This window comes from Mercenaria mercenaria, chromosome 13 (assembly GCF_021730395.1).
Source record: "Mercenaria mercenaria strain notata chromosome 13, MADL_Memer_1, whole genome shotgun sequence".
NCBI lineage: Eukaryota > Metazoa > Mollusca > Bivalvia > Venerida > Veneridae > Mercenaria > Mercenaria mercenaria.
The window spans coordinates 65,174,158-65,200,662 of NC_069373.1; the positions used below are offsets into that span (position 1 = coordinate 65,174,158).

At 35.5% G+C, this 26,505-nt stretch overlaps 2 protein-coding genes across 3 annotated transcripts; both read left to right on the top strand.

The window, feature by feature from the left end:
• Positions 1-4,225: 4,225 nt before the first annotated feature.
• Positions 4,226-26,145, top strand: LOC123528449 (WD repeat-containing protein 82-like). Of its 2 annotated transcripts, XM_045308165.2 has the most exons (9): positions 4,226-4,454; positions 14,979-15,076; positions 15,398-15,464; positions 16,697-16,796; positions 17,601-17,717; positions 18,499-18,654; positions 23,516-23,596; positions 24,258-24,470; positions 24,992-26,145. In XM_045308165.2, the coding sequence occupies exons 1-9, from the start codon at positions 4,279-4,281 to the stop codon at positions 25,019-25,021; spliced, it is 1,038 nt and encodes a 345-aa protein (XP_045164100.1). In that variant the 5' UTR covers positions 4,226-4,278; the 3' UTR covers positions 25,022-26,145. The 2 variants fall into 2 exon arrangements, with proteins under 2 accessions (XP_045164100.1, XP_045164101.1); XM_045308166.2 differs by lacking the exon at positions 23,516-23,596 and having other exon boundaries at positions 4,238-4,454.
• Positions 5,463-14,972, top strand: LOC123528448 (uncharacterized). The gene is made up of 3 exons (XM_045308164.2): positions 5,463-7,049; positions 10,681-10,854; positions 11,279-14,972. The coding sequence occupies exons 2-3, from the start codon at positions 10,771-10,773 to the stop codon at positions 12,374-12,376; spliced, it is 1,182 nt and encodes a 393-aa protein (XP_045164099.2). The 5' UTR covers positions 5,463-7,049; positions 10,681-10,770; the 3' UTR covers positions 12,377-14,972.
• Positions 26,146-26,505: the final 360 nt, after the last annotated feature.

The window sequence follows — 26,505 nt, forward strand, 5'->3', positions numbered from 1 at the left end:
ACACACTATCCACTAGACCACCGCTCGTCCGATATTTTGGTGGAACTAAAATAGTTCTTGAAAAGAATCTGATTAGATATAAATATTTCGATTTAAGGCCGTACACGCCATAATGTTATCATTGAAGTCTTTGGGAAAACAATTGGTGTTCTCTAACCTGTAATATTTGCTAGGGGCAAGGAATCGTCTAGAAAATACACCACAATTTTCTTTTACTAATGAAAACTTAGAATTAGTACATGATTTTTCTGACATAGATATTTAGTTTGTGGATAATGGTGACTTTTCTAAAACTAAAAATCATCATGTCAGCCAAGCCAGGAAAGCTATGTTCTCCTTGGTCAAAAAAGCTAGAAAACTCTTACTTTCTGTTGAACGGATGGATGGATGGATGGACGGTGGGTTGGTGGACGGACAGACGAACGCACAGACAGACAGACACATGGACAGTAAGTTATATCTTTAACAGCATTGAGACACAATGTTAACAATTTGGAAGTAATAAAAAGAGGGCATCGACTAGAATTTGAAATGAAACGAGCCTTATAAGGCTGTTAATGGATTCATGGTCAGAGACCACCAATTCAACCAATTAATAAAAAGTACAGGGAATTTACTGGGAATGAGGTAAGTGTATACTTTGGAATAAGATATTGTTTGTCCGTTCTGATTGGTCAGTCATGTAAACAAACCCAAGATGTGTTGTTTTTTTTTTTAAATGGAATATTTTTACTGCATTTACAGTATTTCATTATACATTTTAAGTGTATTGAAAAAAAGTTTTATCTAATGAATTTCTCCCGCCATGCGAACGATGTAAACATGGGGTCATCTCATTCACACGAAAATTACTTAAATAAAGTATCACTATTGATATGTTTTTGTCCGATACTAACAAAGTCCTTGAAAAAAAAATGTGACTGAATGATATACATGTTTTTTATTTATGGCCGTACACGCCATAATGTTATAATGGAAGTCTCTGGGAAAACAATCAAGAACAAGGCACGGACATGGTGATATATATAGCTTCATACACAATAACACAGGTAAGATTCCTACAAATATTCATTTTTTCCTAGAACAGTAGGTCAGTGGAACATGTTGCCCCTTCTGTGTCTCACACAGCAGCCAAAGCTAGCTCCTTCTAACCTATTGCCACTATGCCTGTTCTCAAATCAAATCAAATCAAATCAAAATTTATTTATTGTCGGAGAGATTTCAACAAGTTAACATAAGCTATGCATAGCTTTTTAATGACACATTATATGTAAAAACACCATAAATTTTAATCAGCGCCTACACATAATCTTCAAAGTTATAAGGGAGTGTATTAACTTGAAGTAGAAGGTCCTGCTTGCATTTGAAAAGCAATTGGCAGTCTGTAACCCTGAAATAACATCCCAATATCTCTTTTCGTTTTTAGTAAAAGAAATTCTAAATGGTTATATATGCTTATCATATTGAAATGCTCTTAAGTCTAAATATGTGAAATAAAAAAGGATCGGACTGAATTTTGACTGGGTCAAAGGGAAATAACTAACAGGGCCTTTGATTGGTTGAAAAAGTATATGGTATTTCGAGACAAATATTTAAGATGTAAAGTGGTCTCTCATTGGTGAAATACCTGTTGAATATGTTTGAAAACTGTTTTATTTCTTAAATTGAAGTTCTAAGCCATGATTAATGGAGGAAAAATATTTGAAGTGTATTTTGTTTGAAAATTTTGCTTGTTTTAGTGATTTAGTATTTTCATGAAATGTAAACAAAAATTCACTGCCGGACTGGGGGTTACTGACTTGCGGGTGAAAAAAGTGCACAAAAATGATGGTCAACATGTATATTTCTGGCTGTTTTCTTTTAGGCCTTGAATAGTTCTTTCACTCTGGGTAGGTGGCATCAAAAGTTTAAATGTTAGGAAAGGGCTATAACCCAAAACATTACAATGTAAGTCTATGGGAAAACTGTTACTTCCCTTTGACCTAAAGGGCACCCTGAATTGCTAAATTGCCATGCCGTGTCGGTGGCTTTAAACAGAGAAATACACGATGAATGTGTTTTAATTGCATGATAGTGTCTGGTTTAAAACTATTAAAACATAAAACGTGTCTTCACATAGATTTTTCATGAAAATTTATCATAAAAATGGGACTACTACTGGTACTGGTGTGACGGAGAGGTACTTTTCTGCCTCAGAAAGCTATATTGCAGCATATATGCTGTTCTATGCATATTTATAAGATTTTGACTGAATTTCAAGCTTATATATGCACAATTGTGAATACAGTAAACAATAACTGGAACCAGATAGCTCTGTGTAAATTGGAAATCCGAGAAATGAATATTATTTGGCAAAAAGAATAAAGATAGCGTTCTTTTTTTATAAAAAAGGAAAAGCCCAGTGAATGTCTGAAATGATACAGTTGGACCTTGAACTTGATCATTCTCATACATTTTGTGTTAATTTGCATAAAATTTAGACAAATCTGTATTTGAAACAGTCGCTGGTGTCAATTTTACTTTATTTTCTGTACTATTTTCGAAAAATGAAAAAAGTATCTCTTTCAAAGGTATATTTGAACGGTAAATAGGGGGCTTTATAGTTAAAATAACTGCTGATTTATTGAAATATAGTCACGTAATTGCGTTAGCACATCGCTAATTATGTGAGAAATACGGAATGAACGATATTTCACCATAAAGGGAAACAATTTATCAATCGCGATTGACAATAGATGATAATACGAATCTGAATTACCTGCCTTTAATAGCAAAATACTTATTTTTTGCCTTTTTTTATGATGTCCCGTTTATTTTGAGTAACTTAAATGACATTTTTCGTTAGATTGTGTTAACACATTGGCAAAAATGCATGGTGCTTCCTCTGTAATGCATTTTTTCTTTTACAGAAACTGAAAAAGGCATTAAAAATAGTGTTCATTTGAGAATTTTCCTACTTTTATCCTTAATCTTCGGGACTACATGAAGATTTATGTCATTTGTTTTGCCAGTCTGGTAAAACGTAAATATCTAACAGTGACATTACACTTTTAACAAGTTCTGCACGTCATATTTTCTAATACAGGCTGTAGAATGTAGCATCAGCAGTCAAATTCCTACAATTTCTGGATGTCAGGTGCTTATTTTGACTGCTCCACGGGGTCCGTTTAACGTATATATATAGATTTCAATTTATTAATTTCCTTGACTGTACCACTTATTGCTATATATTCGTTCAGTTTTGATTACACTCTTGCATCCTAAAGTTGTCTGATAGGCGCATAAGGTGCAAATCTATGAAAACACGCGATTTTGGTGGTGGGTGGGGTAAGAAATAGACCCAACGTCGACATAAATATCAGCGTATTCATGAAATATACACGCAAGCAGTTAGACGGGACATTTATTAGTATGCATTCCTCATTTGAACCATATGGGTAAAATATTAGGAGTACGGTGACTGAAATATCATGGATTTCTTGATTCAAGTGAAATATTATCTCTATCTCAGAATGCAGGCAAGTCCCGCCACCAAAATTTCGTCAGTGATTTTCAGCATTTGGGTATCCGAGTAAAAAGGTAATCATATCTCAGTTCGTAAATGTTTATTTTATCATTCTGAGCAATATTTTGTTCATATAAAAAGAAAAAAAGTATCTCTTTAGGTCAAAGTGAAATAACTAACAGGGCCTTTGATTGGTTGAAAAGTATATGGTATTTCGAGACAAATATTTAAGATGTAAAGTGGTCTCTCATTGGTGAAATATCTGTTGAATATGTTTGAAAACTGTTTTATTTCTTAAATTGAAGTACTAAGCCATGATTAATGGAGGAAAAAATATTTGAAGTGTATTTTGTTTGAAAATTTTGCTTGTTTTAGTGATTTAGTATTTTCATGAAATGTAAACAAAAATTCACTGCCGGACTGGGGGTTACTGACTTGCGGGTGAAAAAAGTGCACAAAAATGATGGTCAACATGTATATTTCTGGCTGTTTTCTTTAAGGCCTTGAATAGTTCCTTCACCCTGGGTAGGTGGCATCAAAAGTTTAAATGTTAGGAAAGTGCTATAACCCAAAACATTACAATATAAGTCTATGGGAAAACTGTTACTTCCCTTTGACCTAACACCTTATAATTTGGTGTTCTTATACCTAAGTATCCGTGATAATAGCACAACGTATTTTTTCCGCTCATTTTTTTTAGACTGGGTTATGATATTTATGCGAAAGTCCTTTTCATACTACAAAATACACCTCATACAGTCTAAGTATCAACAATGTTCATTGACGAAATGAAATTGACGGAAAATGTTGTCCGTAATTTCCGTGTTGCCAAAATATTCAGAGAAAATACGGATAAAATCACAAGCATAGACTTTTCTTCGAACGGTGAAACATTGATATCTAGCAGTGATGACGATTCAATTGTAATATACGACTGTCAAGGAGGGACGTAAGTTCACGTCATCCGATTTCGCGACATCAATATTTTGACATCCATCCATAAAATATGACTTTAAATGGATTTGCTGTATAAATTTCTTTGCAAATTATATTTTTCTACTTAATAGGTTAGCAATAACCTTTATTGTCAATACGCAATGGCCAAAACTATATGGTGTAAGTCTTAAAATGGATTGATAAAAGGAAGTGTCTAGCCGTCTAGTAACCGGATGCCAAGCCTACATTCTAGCTGCACAGAGTGCTCAGGGTGAGCTGTTGTGATCGCTCATCGTCCGTCTGTATGCCTTCTGGCGTCCGTCCACACTTCCCATTAAACAACATCTCCTTAACCACCAGACCAATTTTTCAGGGATGTTCCATGGATGGATAGACTTATAAAGGGAAAAAAAAACACATTCCTTTAAATAACATCTCCTAAACCACCAGGCCAATATTGATGAAAACTCACAGGGGTGTTCCTTTGATGGTCTTCTTTGAAAATTATTCCAAGAAATTAATTCCATACAAAATTTTGGTTGCCATGACAATCAAAGGGAAAAACTGAAAATCTTCTTGTCCAAAATCACAGGTTTTAGGGCTTGTGATATTTGGTTTGTAGCATCATCTAGTTGTCCTCTACCAAGATTATTCAAGTTATCCCTCTAGGGTCAAATATAGCCCCACCCTGGAGGTCACATGGTTTATATAGACTTCCCATGTTAAATTTTGTTCTAGTTACAGTACGTCCAAGATGAAAAGTTCCAATGGACACCCATCACCGCAACACTAGAGCAGCGTGTTCATTGTAAATTGACCACCCAGCTGGGTGTTTCCACCGCAAATTGCGGCGATCAGCGTGTCCGGAACACGGTGGACACGGACACGATGGTTCTGGGTGTTCATTCGCGGCGATTCACCGTGTCCGTTTCGCAAACCATAAACAAACATACGTGCATTTTCTTGTATTTTTTTTAAGTAGTTATTGTTGTTATTCAGTAGTTCAATAGATTTTCGAGGGAATAATAATAATAGCACCACTGATAAAATTGTCTTTTATAAATAAGATATAGAAAACTTACGCAAATATCAATTCGGATGTACGTACGCATCGAGTGAAGACTACGTACATGTATATAGGGCAGTTTTAAGTTAACATGTATAATTAGGCATTAAGTGTTCACTCAATGTGTTTGTGCATTTAATATGTCAGAATTAATGTCTAGCTAAATCAGTGCCTTTGTTTTGTTCGTTTGTTTGCTGTTGTTTTTTTTAATTTATTTTTCAGGAAAATATCAAACATGAACGAGATCTGTAACTATATTTCAGTTATTTTCATACTGCATGTTGTTGATGATCAGTTTGTTTAATTTATAGTTAAATGTTGCAACATTTTTACACATTTTAAATCTTATGTTACAATTTGCATGAGATTGTTTTTGTTTTTTGATAAGTTATTGAAAATTTAATTGTAGTTGTAGTTTCTGTCTAATCTATAGTTATTCTTCTACTTCCACTTACGTAGCTAAATTTTTTTTAAATTACTTGGACTAGATCTATTCTAACTATGTTAACTTAACTTTAATAAAAATTTGAGCCCTTAAGGAGTTTTAGAAATGTATGTACAATGTTTACTTACTATAATATGTGAAAATATCTTTGATAAGATCGTGTTTGATCTATAAGTAAAATTCTGTTATAATTATTTTTTCAACTTCCCGGTATGTTAGATACAGCTTTTTGTTACTTCATTTGTAAGTAATGTCAAATAATTACTGTATGCAAAATATTTCAGGTACAGTATAATGTACATTTCTCAACACGGCGATTACAAAGTCATCGGTATCTCAAATTAAGATACATATACATATTGTATGTGCCTTTATAGAATAAATTTAGATTTTTGATATGTTTTCATGTTCTCATTATCGTTTTAAGTTACTGTATCTTGTAATTTTGCAATGGAACGAAAAGCAATGTTATTTTACACATTTGTTCTTTGATGAAATTCTTCACAAACCTGTTTTCTCACTCCTGTCATTACCACCTTATTATCAATTAATTGAGGAATAAATGGCGGAGAGTACAGAGCACCGACATTAACAACATTTCTGTTGGGTAGGATTAAAAAAAATATTGACAATAGAAGTGCGGACTACCTGCATTTGTATGTTAAAAACAAATGTAACAAAATACAACTATTTTTCTTTGTCGGTAAACAAATTATCACCTGGTGAAGTTAGATATGATTGGGTCATTTAAGCAACCAATCTGCACTTATTTTACTTTCTTCCATTTTTGAAATGAATAAAAGGACAGTTACAGCTTCAATCCTTCCATTCAGTTATTACTGTCTACATTGTTGCATTACATTATTATCTAAGCCGTTTGTGTTCAAAAGGATTAATAACTTCATCTCGTTCTATATAGTTTTAGTGTAAAGATCTATTTTGAAAGTGTTAAATATTATATAAATACTTTTTGTGAAACTTTGTACAACAATGGCTTACCGTCCACTCACAAAACCCACAGATACCCATTTCTCGTGCGGTATAGATGCGACAATAAACTTCAGATCAGAACATCCGGATTTATCCGAAGTGAAGAGGTGAGATTCATTTGATAATATACACTTATATATTCGTATTGAATGTGTAACTACTTAGTGTATGATGACTCGACAAAAGTTAAAACCTTAGCTTTTATAATGAAAACGATGCCAAAATCAAAGTAAAGTATATAATAATTACGCTATGTAAGAAGTTCCCTTTCCCACACACAAATGCAAGTCCAAGTTTCGTGCTTATATCTTTTTATTACCTTAAAACACTTCAAAATGTATTGATAAAAGGCGACAGAATTACAAAAAAAAGGAAATAAAAAGTACAGTGTATAGGCACAGCTACATGTATATATATATACATTGACTAAGTCAATCTTATTAAATAATTTTTAAGCCTTTAAACAGCTGCCTTTAAAATATATTAAAACTTTAAAAACACCTTTATAAAAAAAAATATTTACGTCCGATACTTTTCCATACACATGTATATTTTTAGATGCCTATAATTATGTCATATCGATAAATACGCTACTCTGTGTACTTTACTGTTTTCTTTATAGTTAACAATATGTATGTTTTTAGATTTATGGCATTTTTTCATTATTAAAGATTTTTGTATTCTGTTTTTTGCCTTTTACAGCCAAAAGTCTAATTAAATGTTCGCAGAGGTTTAAATTTATTTACTTTAAAAACATAGTAGCTATTTACGATCGCGCTGTATGAAATGTTACAGTTAATGTTGCTGAAAATTGACCTTTTTTATGTAATTGTGTTTACTTAAATGTGGATATCTAAATGAAAATGCCCTGATATTCTAGCTATATCTATTCTTTATCAATATTGAAAGTTTGAAGCAAATATATTGAAAAATAAAAGCTCTACATGCGTTTCCTAGGTAGCCGGCTCTATACATACATACTGTATATGAACACACAAGTCAGTTAAATAAACTGTTTTATTAAGGATCATTACATTTTAAATAAATAAATAAATTTTATGTCAGGCTTTTGTTATCGTAATCGGCGTGTTTTAACATGGCGTGATTATAAAATCTTAAAATCAAGTTTTTTTTGATAAATTATAATATATTTGATAGATGATGTCAATATTGTTGTTTTTGGTAGAACAATAAATAAAATGAAGATATATTACCGTTTCATTCATTTATGAAATAACTTGTTAAATGGCATGGTATATTTACATACATATATTCTTAAAGGAATTCATGGAAACACAGTAACAATCAAAACCGATCGGTTTAATAGCATGGTATATTTACATACATATTCATAAATGAATTCATGTAAACACAGTAAGAATGAAAGCAAGTCAGCTTAATAGCATAAAAATGTATTGCAACACTTTTCTGTTACAGAATAATTCTTTTTGACAATTGTATGTATCACCAAATACTGTATAGTCAAAATTTTCTGCCTGTCTGACTTAAACAATATTTAGTCGGCGCATTTCTGCTGGAATTCCACTGTTTTCATCAAATCACTGAAGAACTTAAAACTTCTCCCCTCTGATCGTTCATAAAACAATGTGTTTGGTAAATCCCCAGTTGCCTTTCCCTTTAACGCAATACAAACTGGGGCAACTTTAAAAACATGATCAATGTACCTGTTGCATAATTCTACTGTCATAATTTTAGACCAAAAACTTTTGATAGCACTAATAAGTTCTTCCTTTGTTCTAGGTTCTTTTTTAGCTAAACTACGTTTCAACTGGTTCCACACCATTTCAATCGGGTTCAAATCCGGACTCTCGGACGGCCAAACGTCCCACCAATTAATACCATTGTCTGACATAAAATCTCTGGCCATATGCGAGCGATGTTTGGGATCGTTGTCTTGTTGAAATCTATGACCGTCAGGGTATCTTGTCTGTACAAACGGCAGTAACACATCTTTTAATATAGAGTTAGTGAAAAAAGTTTTCTCCATAATACGTTCGAAAACGAGCAACTTTGTTGCACCACGCCTGCTTATTCCCCCCCAAACATGAACTTTCAACGGGTGTTTTGGTTTTGGCATTATGTGGTTTATCGAGTCCTTTGGCCGGTAGCATGTTGTTTTGTTATTGTGTAACTGAATTGAACTTTCGTCACTAAAGATAATGTCATCTAACGAATCGTTATTGTCTATCAATGATTTACAAAACTGCACTCGCGGTGGCTGATTGTCACCTTTCACCATCTGAGCATATCTTGGACTGTCGCAAGTAAACCCTGCAGCACTTATTGCATTCTTCGTCGTGTTCAGACTGAAGTCTGCACCATCAATCTTAAGTTCCTGATGAATGTCTCTGCTAGATTGATTTGGATTAAGTGTCAGCAATTTTTGTACTATATCTATATCCCTTTGTGAAATTTTCCTCGGAACACGTTTTTCTACGATTACTTCACCGGGATTAAAATAACCATTGTCGTAGCTATGTATCCAGTATGACACGTTTTTTCTAGAAACACAGTGTCCTTTCTCATTCAAAGTTCTTAATATTTCTTTAGATTTTTTCCCTGATTTATGCATTTCAATTATAGAAAGTTTCACATCATGCGAAATCCTACCCATTATTATATTGTTCAAGTTTTCATGCGATACAAAAGTTCTGCACACAATGTATTTGTACAAGATAATATACATGTAATTCAAAGGTTCTTAATTATATAGTGCACGGTGATGTGCCAAAAATTTGCCTCTGTGTAATGTCAAAAAGGGGTTTTGACACTTCGTAGTGTATTGGCTACTACAGATTTATCAAATTTGCATAGGGGCTACAGGTCCGTTGACCCTTTAGTAGTGTATTGGCTACTACAGATTTATCAAATTTGCATAGGGGCTACAGGTCCGTTGACACTTTAGTAGTGTATTGGCTACTAAATATTTCTCAAATTTGCATAGGGAGCAGGGGTTAGGCTGACACTTCTGTAGTGCATTGGCTACTAAAGATTTATCAAATTTGCATAGGGGCTAGGCGTTAAGCTGACACTGTAGTGGTGTGTAGGCACCTACAGATTTATTAAATCTAGTGTATAAAAATTTAGACATTGTCAAATCACTCAAAGAGGTATTTATATTCATTTCACTGTATTATATTGCCCTGACCGAAGAATATTGAACAAAGTTGCAAAAAAACACAGCGGAAGTTTTATCGCTGAGACGGTCCGGTTTGAAACCCGACATGGGCATATTTTTCTTTTCCTTACTTGGCATTCTTAAAATAGTTTAGAAACAAAAAGTCATATGACCAAACTTGAATCTTTTTAGCCTAAATCTGGATGTTAGTGCCTTTAATATATGTTATAAATTTATAATTATATAAACACATTTCAGCTGCAACAAAATCAAATTGCAAAAAGTCACGGTATCACGTGATTCATTATACGATAGGTACATGTACCCGTTATAAAATACAGAGGGGATATTTGTTTGTTTTAGTGTAAGATCGAAATGTATTTCACCGAGTGAACACTATGATGCAATATTTTCACGAATGGCGCAGCCACGAGTGAAAATGTAAATTATGGTGTTCACGAGTGAAATATATTTCGATTTTACACTGAAACAAACAAATTTTCTATTTATTTTATGCATTTTTAATGGCTTAAATTAAAGGAAAGTATTTGTAAAATTATCTGGCCTATGAGTATCATTTAGATTTCATTTCTTTCTAGATTGCCATTGACGAAACTTAGGACATTCAGTGGGGGAACAAGGGCCAGGTAGATGTCGCTGTTATAATCGCATCTGGTTCAGAGAAGGACATGCGGGCCCGTATGACCAAAGAGCAGAGTTCAGGGAAACAAAGGAGCAAACCGCAAAAGAGGAAGGCAACGGAATCAGTCAAAGTAAGATGACAATTAGATCTTTAATGCCTTCGTAATAACGCACTAAACTGGATTGCGCGACCTTAGATATTTATGTTGTCTCTACAGTAAAAAAATAAAGAATAATTACATACTTAAGTATAATTCCAAAGATTATCAACACATTATGCCGGAACCTGCAACCCCAATGACTCGTGTTTTGTGAGACACTTCTTACTGAGAAAAAATAAATGTAACTATCATACTAAATGTGTGTCGAGGATGGAAATATTGATTGACAAGTAGCCATAATGAAGCTTTAAATGATGTACTTTAAAGCTTATGTCACAAAATCATTATATAGAGTACCTAAGTGGTGGTCGTCGTAGCGCAAATACTGTTTATATTTTATAACATGAATATAATTAATGTTTAAATCTTAGCTTATTTTATAATTCTTTTTCAGACTCCGAGTGGTAAACCGGCAGCTAAAGTACTTGATGCATGTTCTCCTCCAGGCTATTACCCATCGACGACTGTGCAGGTGACCGGAAACAGCATCACCGTAACCACAACGACGTCTGCCCACAGTACGCCGGTGACGTCTGTGTCAACTGCTCCAGTGCCGGCAGCTACACCTGCCCATGAAGCTGCCAACAGACTTGCGCCAGAGCCCATAGATCCACTACCGTCTGTGCCCGATGCATGTTCTCCTCCAGGCTATTACCCATCGACGACTGTGCAGGTGACCGGAAACAGCATCACCGTAACCACAACGACGGCCGCCAACAGTTCATCGGTGACGTCTGTGTCATCTACTCCAGTGCTGACAGCTACACCTGCCCATGATGCACTCACACCATCCACACCGTCGCGACCAGAGTTTAGCTTTCGATCAGTACGACCAACCTCAGGTAACCAGTTGCTTACTTACCTTCAGGGCATAGACGCTGCCCAGGGATCGCTTATGAAAGAAGTTGAAAAGTTGAAGAAACAGGGCGAGGCGACATCCAGGAAATACAACGAAATTATAGACAATCAGAGGGCAATCAGGAAATTACTCGAGAGATTAGTGGCCCAGGGATCGGTTCCTTCTGGAATAACCGAGACTGCAGAAGCAGCACAAGACCTTCGGTCTGATGGCATACCAGACCACTACACGATCGACGAGGGGGTACTGCAGCAAATGGTTGCCGACTCTCACTGCCCGGGAAACTTTGCGGGAAAACTTGTGCTTAGGTTCTTTCCGGAACTCTTCGGAATCGGGAATTTAAGGTTCCAATATAATTGGTACGATGGCGGAAAGCTTCAGAAAAGTGAACTGTGTCCTGTTAGGAAGTGTGCTATAAGGAAGTATGTAACGTACTACTACCCAGACGTATCTTCAGAAATAGTGTGGAAGGAACGCGTTGTTCCCAAAATCAATGAACTGTTGAGACGACAGACTCGCAATCAGCGGAAGGAGAGGCGGAGGGCCAAGTCCGAGGTTGAGGCTGAAAATGACCAGGCGCCGTTGACAGACTTGTCACTGGGTACATTTATGAATTTCCTAAACATGGATTGAGATGAGGACGCACCCCCTTGGTCATGAACCATGAGGCCATTTGTCGTTTTTCAGTGTAGGCACTGTAGATAAGTGTTTTATTTGTTTTATGTTTCATGTTCATGCCCTTGTTATTTTGTTCACATGTATTGATATTTGTGTCTATGTGTAATTGTCTGCATCTTTTTATGTTTTTTATTTGTCTCCGTTTGTAAATATATGTATATTGCTGTATATAATGTTATTTGGTTATGACTCATGAGTGTATTCGCCTCAAATTTGTGTAAGCATTGATAAGTGTTTTACTTTTTTTCTTCATGTTCCTGTTATTTTGTCTACATGTGTAAGCGTCTATGTATAATTGTGTGCTTGTTATTATGTCTTTGTCTCATTATGTAAATGTATGTATATTGCTGTATAATGTTATTCTTAATAGATGAGTTTTATATGGTTGAAGAAAATAAAAGAAAAACTTCCGACTTTTCATTGTTTGATGTAATAGTAGTGTTTGGTATAAAACTACCAGTAGTTGAGTCCATGTAGTTATTAATCTTGAATCCCTACAAAAAAAGCTACGTCTTCATGATGGTTAGCAACAATTGTCCTTATCAATGTGAAAAGTGGGAAAACCACGCTAAGACTTCCTATGAATATGTACAAAACATGCTAGGATTTAATATCACAGTAAAGCCGGTCTAGGTCTGACACTTACATATTAGGAAAATGGTTAAGTACGGACAAAGGTTGTTGGGGAATTAACATCCGTATACCAAGGCCCTGGATGCAAACTGGATCTGAAGAAATCAAGCAAAACAATTTATTATTGTCGGTACATGTTAACATGGTTAAATACTGATGCGATGCAAGTTGCAAGAACTAATGTAACTTACTTTTATCCAATATTTAGAATTAATATGCATTGAATCTGCACACGTACTTGTACATAATGTTATGATATCCGTACGCTTCATGCAGTTAACGAAGTATGATCACATTCTAATACATCTATTATAAAATTTAAAAAAAATATAAAATACTAAAAAATCGTTGAAATTTAATAATATTTATACATGTTTTTTTGTATCATAGGCCTACATATTTAATTTTTAAGTTAAACAATGTTAGTAATATTAGTGAATAAACTGAACAAATGAAATCTTGAAAGAAAATGTAAACTACTTCAAACATCATTGAAATTTACTCCTGTATTTAATATTTATGTAAAACAATATTGGTACTTATAGTAAATAAAACAAACAAATAAAAAAACTTTGAATTTCTCGCATGCATAATCACCTCAATCAGCATTGAACTATAGAAACCTGTTAATAACAAGAACAGTATTTTTAACGGGTATATAATAAACAGAAAACATTTGATCAACATATAGGGTGATAATATAATTATACTTAGATTCCGACAATTACCTGAAATGTACGACGTGATTATTGTTTTTCACATAATAAATATGATTTTTAAACAAATCAAATAATTTCTCTCGTTATTTAAACCTACAGGACTCGGTTTTAATAGAAATATCTGCATTTACATTTTGTTAATAGAAATTATAAATGACACCATTATTATTGATTTATCGATTGAACACGGAGATGCATCGTGTCCGGACACTGCAAATCACCACGTTCACATCGCTGCGCATTGCAGTGCAGACTGAAATAAACGAACACAGTGTCCGCTCAGGACTGCTAGCGTGTCCGGGACACCACAATTGAACACGCTCGTTAAGTTTTTGTCGCGAGGGTCGCGTGACAACTTGACTTTTCATCTTGGACGTACTGTACATCTGTCAAGTTCTATTTTCTCGTTGATTATTCAGAGAAGAAAGCTGATTGTATGACCAAGTTTGTGTACAAGTACAGAAATGCATGACTTCACTTCACGTAAAGATAGGACTAGAAGAATAAAGTTTAAATCTCTCACCTGACTGACCAGGACTCGAGCTTAAGGACTGCCCTATTGCCTGGGGTAGGCAAAAGAAGTTTGGGCAAGCCAAAAACCATACTCAGTTGCCCGTCAAGCAGTGAAATATATGACAGATCCCAAGAAATACTTCTCTGAAAATCATGTACCACTGTTTTTGAAGCTAAACTGCACTGCAATATCTCATCACATCACCATACATTGGACAACTAAAGATTGGGTTTGGGCAAGTACAAAAATAGCAGCTGAAGTTGCCCTATGGCTATGGATGACTGCTCTACAGAGTTGAAGTCAAGCCCTGCTGACCTGAGTCCCAAACCAGAATTCCGACATCCCTGTATGCAAAGGGAGACTCCAAAGAGAAATCTTGCTTTGTTCACATAAACTTTATATCATTTTATGTGCTGAATCTACTAGGTAGGGATGGATTGACTAAAAAACTTAATACTTTTTGGGGTTTATTTTGATCTTTGTCATGATTTTGGCAAGTAGTTATTGAAAACCAAAAAAAAATTTATTGGATGCCATTCAAGTCGCTTAATCCTGTGAAATATATTTCTTGTGAATGTTCAGCTGTCACTCTGTGTTGAGCTGAATGAGCAGGTGCAATTTTATACACGACATGCTTGTCTCTTTTTTAAATGCCATGTGTCATCATATATAACGTTTTTGTTGTTTTTAGACCGAAAAGGACACTGAACAGCAAAAAGTATGGGGTTGATCTGATACGATACACACACGCTGTAAACACAGCATTACACAGTTCAACAAAAGTGGATGGTAAGTTATGGGCCACTTACATGTAGCTAGTTTTGTCTTGTTATGGGTACTTGTGTACTGTGCACATACAATATTATTTCAAGTACATGTATTCATGATACAGATATGATGCTTCATATATTTGGAACAGTGCAGATCTTGATTAGACTTCACAGATGTGCAGGCTGATCATGATCTACACTGGTCGCAAAGGCAGAAACAATCGTGATCAGCATGATAAGGATTAAATGTATTTTTCCTATGAAATTTTTATAATATACTATGTATCTTTATTCATTCATAGAAATTATATGTCACATAACAGACTTTCATCTGTTGCAGATACCATCCGGTACTTATCGTTACATGACAATAAATACATCAGGTATTTTCCTGGACACACCAAAAAGTAAGTACATAATCCAATTTTTATCCAGTTTGTTGATAAAGTTTGTTCTTAAGCTTACCAGGTTAGCTCTGTATACAGAGTACAGAAGTAAACGAGGTCTGATGCCCAGGCTAAGCTTAACTTCTCTGTGAAAAGTGGACTGAAGGTAATTTGTCTGAAGTAATTTGTTCTTCTACTCTGATTTATGTACTTCTAGGGAAGTTACTTGCTGAAAACAAGACAGTGCTGGTAATAGGTCACTATTACATCATTGAAATACCATTGGAAAAAAAATATAAAAAAATTAAACAGTCCTTGAATTTATTACTATTTTAATTTTTTATGCCCCCGGCATCTACTGATGCGTGAGGCATATAGCTATTGTCCTGTCCATCCGTCCGTCCGTACGAGGTTGACCAAATGGGACCATTTCGTCTAGCATCAATACCCCTTACTAGAATGACTTGATACTAACGCAGATGTATCCTGTGACCATTCCTCATCTTCAGACATCACCTGACCTCAGTTTGACCTTGACCTCATTTTGGACTTTATATGGGCCATCTCTTGGTTAACCAAATGGGACCGTTTCGTCTGTCATCAATACCGCTTACAAGAATGAATTGATACTAATTCAGATGTAACCTGTGACCATTCCTCATCTTCAGACATCACCTGACCTCAGTTTGACCTTGACCTTGACCTCGTTTTGGACTTCGGTTGCTTTGTATCGACAAGGATGCCACCGGGGGCATCAAGCATTTATTGAACGCAGCTCCTTGTTTTTATTATGCCCCGGGCATCTACTGATGCCGGAGGCATATAGTGATTGTCCTGTCCATCCGTTCGTTACTTCGTTCGTCCGTCCGTCCGTACGAGGTTAACCAAATGGGACCGTTTCGTCTAACATCAATACCCTTTACTAGAATGACTTGGTACTAATGCAGATGTAACCTGTGACCATTACTCATCTTCACACATCACCTGACCTCAGTTTGACCTTGACCATGACCTCATTTTGGACATTAACGTTTAAATCTTATCAGTATTTGAATGTTACTTGGTAAAACAAATGAATTTTGGTGTTTCACAAAACCATACATAAGTATTTTTATGACATGATTTTATACATGATGTTTTAAGTGTTCAGATTCACTTAAAGTTTAGGTCAACTGAAAATAATGATTAGTAAAAAGCAAATGAAATCTTCAGCTATACATTTGTATAAATTTAATATTTTGGATTTTTTTCAGGGTAGTATGTCTAAATATGTCGCCAATAAATGACACATTTTTGTCCGGATCTCTTGACAAGACCATCAGATTATGGGACCTTAGGTCACAAAATTGTCAGGTAAATATTTCTTCTACAAGTTATTTTGAAAAATACCAACTATATAACTGCAAAATTTCATCTTTTGCCTGTTTTACTACTTTGTAGCTCGACTATGGTGTTTGAAATTTTTTGGATTAGAAAGCTTTTGTTGTGACCTGCTTCTCCATCACCAAAGTTTTGCATATAAATACGGTTCTCAAAAACTACTGGGTATGTGACCAAATGCTTTAAAACTTCACACATGTCTTCAGTGTCATTAGATGATCTCAAAGGACAAGTCATATCACTCGAGCTTCTGTTTCATTGAAATTATATTCCTTTAAATCTTAGAAATTTTGGAGAAGTTTTGCATGTACCATAAGCAGTTTTCTCAGAAGTGCTTTCACTAAGTCACAGGAGAAGTTACATAACTCTAGCTTTTATTTTGTCAAAATTATGCACCGTTTTTAACAAAGAAATTTTAAGAAAATTTGCATAGGAGCATGTTTCTCAGAAACTGCTAGTCCAATTGTTTTCAAACTCTACACACATTTTCTGCATTAATGAGATGACCTCACATGGCAAGTTTTAACTCTTGCTTACATTTTGGCAAACTAAATGTGGTTATCTCAAAGTTCAACGCTCGAGCCCTTGCAATTTGAGATACCAAGATTCAGCAGTTATTGTACTTGCAACTTCTTAGTGATTAATTTGCCCCCCCCCCCCCCCACCCCCACCCACCCACAAAATTGTAAGTGATGGCTGCTCAAAAAAGTATATGTGATACTGTTACAAGATATGATAGCTGAAAAGTTATAATTTGGTAAATTATTTTTCTTTTAGGGACAGATGCATTTACCAGGTCGGCCTGTGGCAACGTTTGATCCTGAAGGTCTCATCTTTGCAGCTGGTATTAACTCGGAATGTGTCAAACTATATGATCTTAGGTCATTTGATAGGGTAAGACGTTTTAAGAAATAAGAGTTTAAGTACAAAGATTAAATTTTTAGCTGTGTAACAGTTACTCTGCCAGGGTTTTAAGCAAAGGAGTTGTTTCCCTTTTTGTATGTCATAATGATATTTTTAAAAATCTAAAAAAATGTCTAGTTAATTTGAGTAGGAGATAAAAATGTAACTACCAGCTGTGTCATTTAGTACCACATGAGTTTCCAGCATGTCTCTGTTTAGTCTTACTGAAACATTAGAATGTACAGCTGTGTTCTAGCATTGTCCTTAAAGACAAAACTACTTTTCACTGATCATCATTGCTTAATATTTTATTAGTGACTGGCATTGATGATAAAAGGGTACCTATTTGTTCAAACTACTGCCTGGTGATTTCAGCGTAACTTTTGAATTTGAAATGTGAATTGGCCAAAGACAAAAGCTTCACTTACCTATAGAAATAAATAAAAAACAACAAATTGTCAAACTAATAGTCATTGTTTGTACCAAGTTTGAGTTCAGTTGACAACTGGTGTTATTAGGAGGGTTTGTAGTCAGGGTAGAAACAGACATTAAAAAGCTTTATGATCCTTTTAGTAGTTTTTAATCACTGTGTAGTAAAGTTGTATCCGTAACCAGTAAATTTTCCACTTATTTTGATGAAACTTAGGCAGACTTTTATTTTGAACAAAATTAGTTTTGTTAGTTCAGCTAGTAGAATTAAAGGGAAAATTTCTTAGTTGATGTAGTTAATTCTTGACTTAAAGATTTTAACATTTGTATGTTTTTTATTTAGGGTCCATTTGCAACCTTTAAACTACCACAAGACAAAGATTGTGATTGGACGGGGATGAAGTTTAGTCCAGATGGTAAATTGATTGTAGTTTCTACCAATGGTCAGGTGATACGTTTAATTGACGCCTTCCAGGGAACTCCCTTACAGACTTTTGTGGTGAGAACACGTTTATATTCAGTTATTGTACCCCCTGACAACAAAGTTGTAAGGGGGGGTATACTGGTTTTAGGTTGTCTGTCCGTCTGGTCGTCTGTCCGTCTGTCCGTAGACGCAATCTTGTGCGCACCATCTCTCCTTATCCCCTTGACAGAATTTAATGAAACTTCACACAAGTGATCAGTACCAACAGTAGTTGTGCATGGGGCATGTTAGGTTCTTTTAGAAAAAAATTTTGCAGAGTTATGGGACTTTGTTTTTATGCCCCCGAAGGGAGGCATATAGTTTTTGAACCGTCCGTCTGTCGGTCTGTCAGTCTGTCCGCAATTTTCGTGTCCGGTCCATATCTTTGTCATCGATGGATGGATTTTCAAATAACTTGGCATGAATGTGTACCACAGTAAGACGACGTGTCGCGCGAAAGACCCAGGTCCGTAGCTCAAAGGTCAAGGTCACACTTAGACGTTAAAGGTCATTTTTCATGATAGTTGGGCGTGTCCGGTCCATATCTTTGTCATCCATGGATGGATTTTCAAATAACTTGGCATGAATGTGTACCACAGTAAGACGACGTTTCGCGTGCAAGACCCAGGTCCGTAGCTCAAAGGTCAAGGTCACACTTAGACGTTAAAGGTCATTTTTCATGATAGTGCATTCGTGTCCGGTCCATATCTTTGTCATCCATGGATGGATTTTCAAATAACTTGGCATAAATGTGTACCACAGTAAGACAACGTGTCGTGCGCAAGACCCAGGTCCGTAGCTCAGAGGTCAAGGTCACACTTAGATGTTAAAGGTCATATTTCAACATAGTGCATTGATGGGCGTGTCCGGTCCATATCTTTGTCATTCATGCTTGGATTTTAAAAATATTGGGCATGGATGTGTACCACAGTAAGACGACGTGTCGCGCGCAAGACCCAGGTCCGTAGGTCAAAGGTCCTAAACTCTAACATTGGCCATAACTATTCATTCAAAGTGCCATCGGGGGCATGTGTCATCCTATGGAGACAGCTCTTGTTTTGTTACTATACTATATACATAGACACAATCTTGTGCGCACCATCTCTCCTCATTCCCTGGACACAATTTAATGAAACTTCACACAAGTGATCGGTACCAACGGTAGTTGTGCATGGGGCATGTTAGGTTCTTTTAGAAAAAAAATTTGCAGAGTTATGGGACTTTGTTTTTTTGTTACTATAATATATACATAGACACAATCTTGTACGCACCATCTCTCCTCATCCCCTTGACACAATTTAATGAAACTTCACACAAGTGATCAGTAACAACAGTAGTTGTGCATGGGGCATGTTAGGTTCTTTTAGAAAAAAAAATTTGCAGAGTTATGGGACTTTGTTTTTGTTACTATACTATGTACATAGACTCAACATCTTGTGCTGCCATCTTCTCATCCCTTGACACAATTTAATGAAACTTCACACAAGTGATCAGTAAACACAGTAGTTGTGCATGGGGCATGTTAGGTTCTTTCAGTGAAAATATTTGCTAGTTATGGGACTTTGTTTCTTGTTAACATACTGTCACAATACAGTTGAGCAATTTGTGCGTGCTATCTACCAACTCTTGCACACATTTAATAAACTTCACAGTGATCAGTCCCAAACCCTAGTGTGCATGCTTGTTACATTCTTTTAGATAAATATTCTGCAGTTAATGGGCTTTGTTTTTGTTAGCTCACTGTCACAAATGGACAGGTGAGCTTTTGTATCTGGGTTCCGTCGTCCGTCTAGATCGTAAACTTGCTTGTGACCACTCTAGAGGTCACATTTTTCATGGATCTTTTGAAAGTTGGTCAGAATGTTCACTTGATGATATCTAGGTCAAGTTCGAAACTGGGTCACGTGCCTTCAAAAACTAGGTCAGTAGGTCTAAAAATAGAAAAACCTTGTGACCTCTCTAGAGGCCATATTTTCAAAGATTCATGAATTGTCAGAATGTTCCTTGATGATATTAGGTCAAGTTCAACTTGGGTCACTGCCGTCAAAATACTAGGTCAGTAGGTCTAAATAGAAAAACCTTGTGACCCTCTAGAGGCATATTCAAGACTCATGAAATTGTCAGAACGTTCCCTTGATGATATCTGTCAAGTCGAAACTGGTCACATGTCTCAAACTAGTCAGTAGGTCAAATAATAGAAAAACCTTGTGACCTCTCTAAAGACCACATTTTTCGTTGGATCTTTATGAAAGTTGGTCCGAATGTTCATCTTGATGATATCTAGGTCAAGTTCGAAACTGGGTCACGTGCCGTCAAAAACTAGGTCAGTAGGTTTAAAAATAGAAAAACCTTGTGACCTCTCTAGAGGCCATATATTTCACAAGATCTTCATGAAAATTGGTCAGAACGTTCACCTTGATGATATCTAGGTCAAGTTCGAAACTGGGTCACGTGCCGTCAAAAACTAGGTCAGTAGGTCAAATAATAGAAAAACCTTGTGACCTCTCTAGAGGCCATATTTTTCATGGGATCTGTATGAAAGTTGGTCTGAATGTTCATCTTGATGATATCTAGGTCATGTTGGAAACGGGGTCACGTGTGGTCAAAAACTAGGTCAGTAGTTCTAAAAATAGAAAAACCTTGTGACCTCTCTAGAGGCCATATATTTCATGAGATCTTCATGAAAATTGGTCAGAATGTTCACCTTGATGATATCTAGGTCGTTTTCTAAAGTGGGTCACGTGCCCTCAGAAACTAGGTCAGTAGGTCAAATAATAGAAAAACCTTGTGACCTCTCTAGAGGCCATATTTTTCATGGGATCTGTATGAAAGTTGGTCAGAATGTTCATCTTGATGATATGTAGGTCAAGTTCGAAAGTGGGTCACGTGCCTTCAAAAACTAGATCAGTAGGTCAAATAATAGAAAAACCTTGTGACCTCTCTAAAGGTCATATTTTTCATGGGATCTGTATGAAAGTTGGTCTGAATGTTCATCTTGATGATATCTAGGTCAAGTTCGAAACAGGGTCATGTGCGGTCAAAAACTAGGTCAGTAGGTCTAAAAATAGAAAAACCTTGTGACCTCTCTAGAGGCCATACTTTTGAATGGATCTCCATAAAAATTGGTCAGAATGTTCATCTTGTTGATATCTAGGTCAAGTCCGAAAGTGGGTCACGTGCCATCAAAAAGTAGGTCAGTAGGTCAAATAATGAAAAAACGTTGTGACCTCTCTAGAGGCCATATTTTTCATGGGATCTGTATGAAAGTTGGTCTGAATGTTTATCTTGATGATATATAGGTCAAGTTTGAAACTGGGTCAACTGCGGTCAAAAACTAGGTCAGTAGGTCTAAAATTAGAAATTTTTTTTGACCTCTCTAGAGGCCATATTTTTCAATGGATCTTCATGAAAATTGATCTGAATGTTCACCTTGATGATATCTAGGTCAGTTTCGAAATTTGGTCACGTGCGGTCAAAAACTAGGTCAGTAGGTATAAAAATAGAAAAACCTTGTGACCTCTCTAGAGGCCATATTTTTCATGAGATCTTCATGAAAATTAGTGAGAATGTTCACCTTGATATCTAGGTAAAGTTGAAAACAGGGTCACGTACCTTTGGAAACTAGGTCAATAGGTCAAATAATAGAAAAACCTTGTGACCTCTCTAGAGACCATATTTTTCAATGGATCTTCATGAAAATTGGTCAGAATTTTTATCTTGATAATATCTAGGTCAAGTTCAAAACTGGGTCACATGAGCTCAAAAACTAGGTCACTATGTCAAATAATAGAAAAAAACGACGTCATACTCAAAACTGGGTCATGTGGGAAGAGGTGAGCGATTCAGGACCATCATGGTCCTCTTGTTACTATACTGTATACATACAGTCTATATACATACAGTCCACATAATTATGCAGTCTTGTGTGTGTCAAATTGCAATGTACTGTGTCAGTGCATGCGGGGGGTACATTCATCACCTTTAGTGATAGCTCTAGTTTGACCAGTAGTACATTATTACACTGCACTCATCGGTGTAGCAGAGCCATGGTTCGAATCACTAACCCCTTACTGATGTGGTTTCGAACCACACTTGGGGCGTTGAATTTATTATGTGAGGGAGCTATCCAGCTGGCTTTCAGCCCTACCCAGGTGCCCACCCTCCCTCTTGATGAAAAAGTGAACGGAGAGGCACCTAGGGTCTTCCTTCCCCATTAGTGCTGGAATGTTGCTATATGACCTATAAATGTAATAAATATAATTGTTAAACCCAACAAAAAAAAACAAGAATCAGAGCCATTGATCTGCAATATATTTGTAATGCAGTATATTATATAGTCTTGTACAATTAAATACTGATTACTCAGAATCACAAGGCAATGAGCAAAACACTATAGTTATCCAGGGTTTCAAGCAATCAAAACATGTAATGTATACGTGTGTAGACGCATTGGTCGAGAGGGCTAAGACTTTTTCCTATGGAGTTGAAGGCCCCTGGTTTGAATCCTGGCTACTCCCATTGCGTTGTGTCCTTGGGCAAGGCACTTTATCACGATTTCCTCAGTCAACCTAGCTGTAAATGGGTACCAGCAAACTGTTCTTAAAATAGGCAGGCTCAAAGGCTCTACAGAGCATATGTTAATTGTTTCACAAAGCAACGGTAAATAAAATTTACCTTTACCTTTTACCTTTATGAGGAAAACAAACTTGAACTACCGGTACACAATTGTTTAAGTCAGCTGTGCAGGTTTCACTGTATTTCAGTTGTCGTGATTATACTTTTCACCATTTCACTTTTCCACACTTTTATCATTTTGTAATAGTTATCTTTTTACTGATTAGCATTAGATACTTGTACAGGGCAAAAAAAATGATTTAAAGTCTTGTATACAAATCAGATACCATGCAGAAAGAAAGAAGTTGATAATGACCCATTTGAGAGCTCCTATACCAGAATGGCTAAGAATTACGTGGAAGGGGTACTTTAGTTGAAATGTTTGTTGAAAAGTTGCTCTTATTTGTCTGTTTTGTTCAGCCCTTCTACATTTGTATTTTATTTTTTGTTCTTTATGTTTCATTGAAATTGTGTTAATACATTTGCCCCAATACACAGATCAAATACTCAACTGTGAAATCATTTAATTTTGTGGTCATGAAATTTCTTGGTTTTCAGCCATATCTGCCATTTCAAGGGGATTTGAATTTTGGGATTACGCTTTTTGCTAAACTATTAGGGAATTTTATTTTTTCATTGGAGTTAAATTTTTAGGATTTTTAGGATTGATACAAGTTCATACAGCCTTTAAATCCATATAAATTGGTATCCTTAGGCATAATAATGATATTACAATGTACATAAAGGACTTGAAAGCTTATCATGGTGTCAAATTGGAAGCTTGTTGCACTACATGTACATCACATTAGGTTTGAATTCCAAATTTTATTCAATTTTTCTGTCAAGTTCTTTCATGCATCACATTTCTTGAAATGACTTTGAGATGAAAGTTTTTAACATTCTGAGACGTGTACTTGTTAACGCTGAATTATATATATCCTAGCCAGGTTTTAAACCTTTATTCACTTTTCAGCTAAAATGTTGTTTAGACTTCATATTGTTAAAAAATAAGTAAATAATTTCAGGGACATACAAACACCAAAGGTATTCCATTAGAGGTTTCATTCAGTCCAGACTCCCAATTTGTGTTCAGCGGATCTACAGATGGACGTGTCCACTGTTGGAATACAGAATCTGGCGCCAAGGTGGCAACGATGAGTTGTGACCATCCTGGTCCTGTACAGTGTGTCGGGTTTAACCCCAAATTTATGATGTTAGCAACAGCATGTACAAATATGGTAAATTCTTTCTGTTCAGTACAGTTTATAGAAATTTCTAAACAGTACAGCTTAAAGCTTATATAGTTGAATTGTTCTTTTCTTCTCTCATTCTAAGCTTCCTCGAGATACATGAAAATGTATCTAAAACTTGACTTAGTCATTTCCCTGTTCTCAAACACCTGATGCAGACAGAACAGTTACACGTGTCTTGATTCATTATGGATTCTAACAGTATAACTGGGATTGGAGGAGACCTGTTCTTTTCTTTTTCTCTAACAGTAATTACAGAACACTACTTAAAGATTTGAAGACACTGTCCTAGAAAATGAATAGAATGTTCAGGAAATTCTAATATATTTATACAAGTTGAGGAACTTGTCTCGTCTTCAGCAGGATTTTGATTTATAGTACACTTCACTGTTCCAAATGGGCATTATGCAATATTTTCCTTAACATTGCCTATGATTCTTTTTCTTGTTGTTTTACCATGTTACTGTGAACTTTGTCCTTGTACAAAAATGTATTTATTTGTCTTTCAGGCCTTTTGGCTTCCTTACATAGATGAATGAATGTATAACTCTCTGCAACAGGGAATTACGTATGAAGTGCAATGGAGGAATCAAAATCAGCAGATTTCACATGTCCATAATAAATGTGTGTACACAAGACGATATATGCTGTGTTTCCATGGTATGTGTGTTTTACACAGAGGATATATGCTGTGTCCATGATAGAAGTTTTACACAGTGTAAATACTTAAAAGTGTAGTCAGTTGTTGTCATACTTTATTAGACATAGTGAAAAGTGACAAAATGATAATGCACTGATGCTGCTGAAAAATTGTACAGTTTAAGCAGAGGACATTATACCATGAATAATAATAAAAAAGACAGCTACAGCTGTAGAAAGATCAGGATGTGGATATTGTATGAAATAGGACAGAACTGTCAGTGGAATTCATCGTAAAATAATCATTTTTGTCATTGATACAACAGTCTTTGGTTTAAGTCATTATTCTGTATCTTCAAGGTAGCCATGTGACATTTGAATTTTATGCTTTAGGATGTTGCAATCGATTTATATAAGCAACTTTCTTGGCACAATCTCATTAAGTAAGAATTATGTGCAGTCCGTACAAAATGTAATTTAAAGTTAGTGTAATGCATATAAGTTTTGGATTAGTTTGAAGACTGTGTCTTATTGACTTAAACTTTAATTGAAGTGCTACTCTGGTGTCAAAAAGAAAGAAAATAAAAGATGTAAACAATGTACCCAGTCTTGGGTACAAATTATATCATAGATCGGAAACAATCAGTCTAACAACAGCTGGAAAAGCTAGTCTGTTGAACTATAGAATCAAGTCTTGAAATTCAGCACTGGTGCTGATTACTGGCTTCGGTTATCAGAATACACCTTTAATACTGTAGTTTGAAAAGATATTGCACACTTAAGCTGGTAGATTTTCAGGGTCCATGGTTAACTTATTTAATCCCAAGCCTGAGGAATGGCTAAAATTCGTACTAAAATTCAGTATGTAAATGTCAAAGGTCTCCTTTTAACAGTTTATAAGTTGTTTTTTTCTTTTTAAAATAGAAGTGACTTCTATATTGACATTTTTATGACATTCAGTTTAATACAATTTTGTAAAAAAAATGTATCATAATAAAGATAAATACACTAAACTTGAAAACGTGTTGTTGGTTCATTGTTTCTGCAGCCACATTCATCCCTGGCAAAGCCATCACACATATATACATTATCTGCAGCTCTTTATGACAGCTGGATGGAATCAATGTATTATGAAAACACCATTTTGAGTTTACAGACTTGCACCGTTGGGTTTGATGGAGTCCAATTCTTGATCCACTGCAGACAAGTTGTCTTTGAAGCTTAAAGTAATATAATGTTAAATTGTTAATTGCACTGCTAGTAATGAATTAAACTAAAAGCTTTATTACCATCATTATAATGTTTATTACAAGTTGATAATTTTGTAAAACGCTACATTGAACCAAGGTTTGAATACTTGCTGCATTTTGATCATGATCTCCCA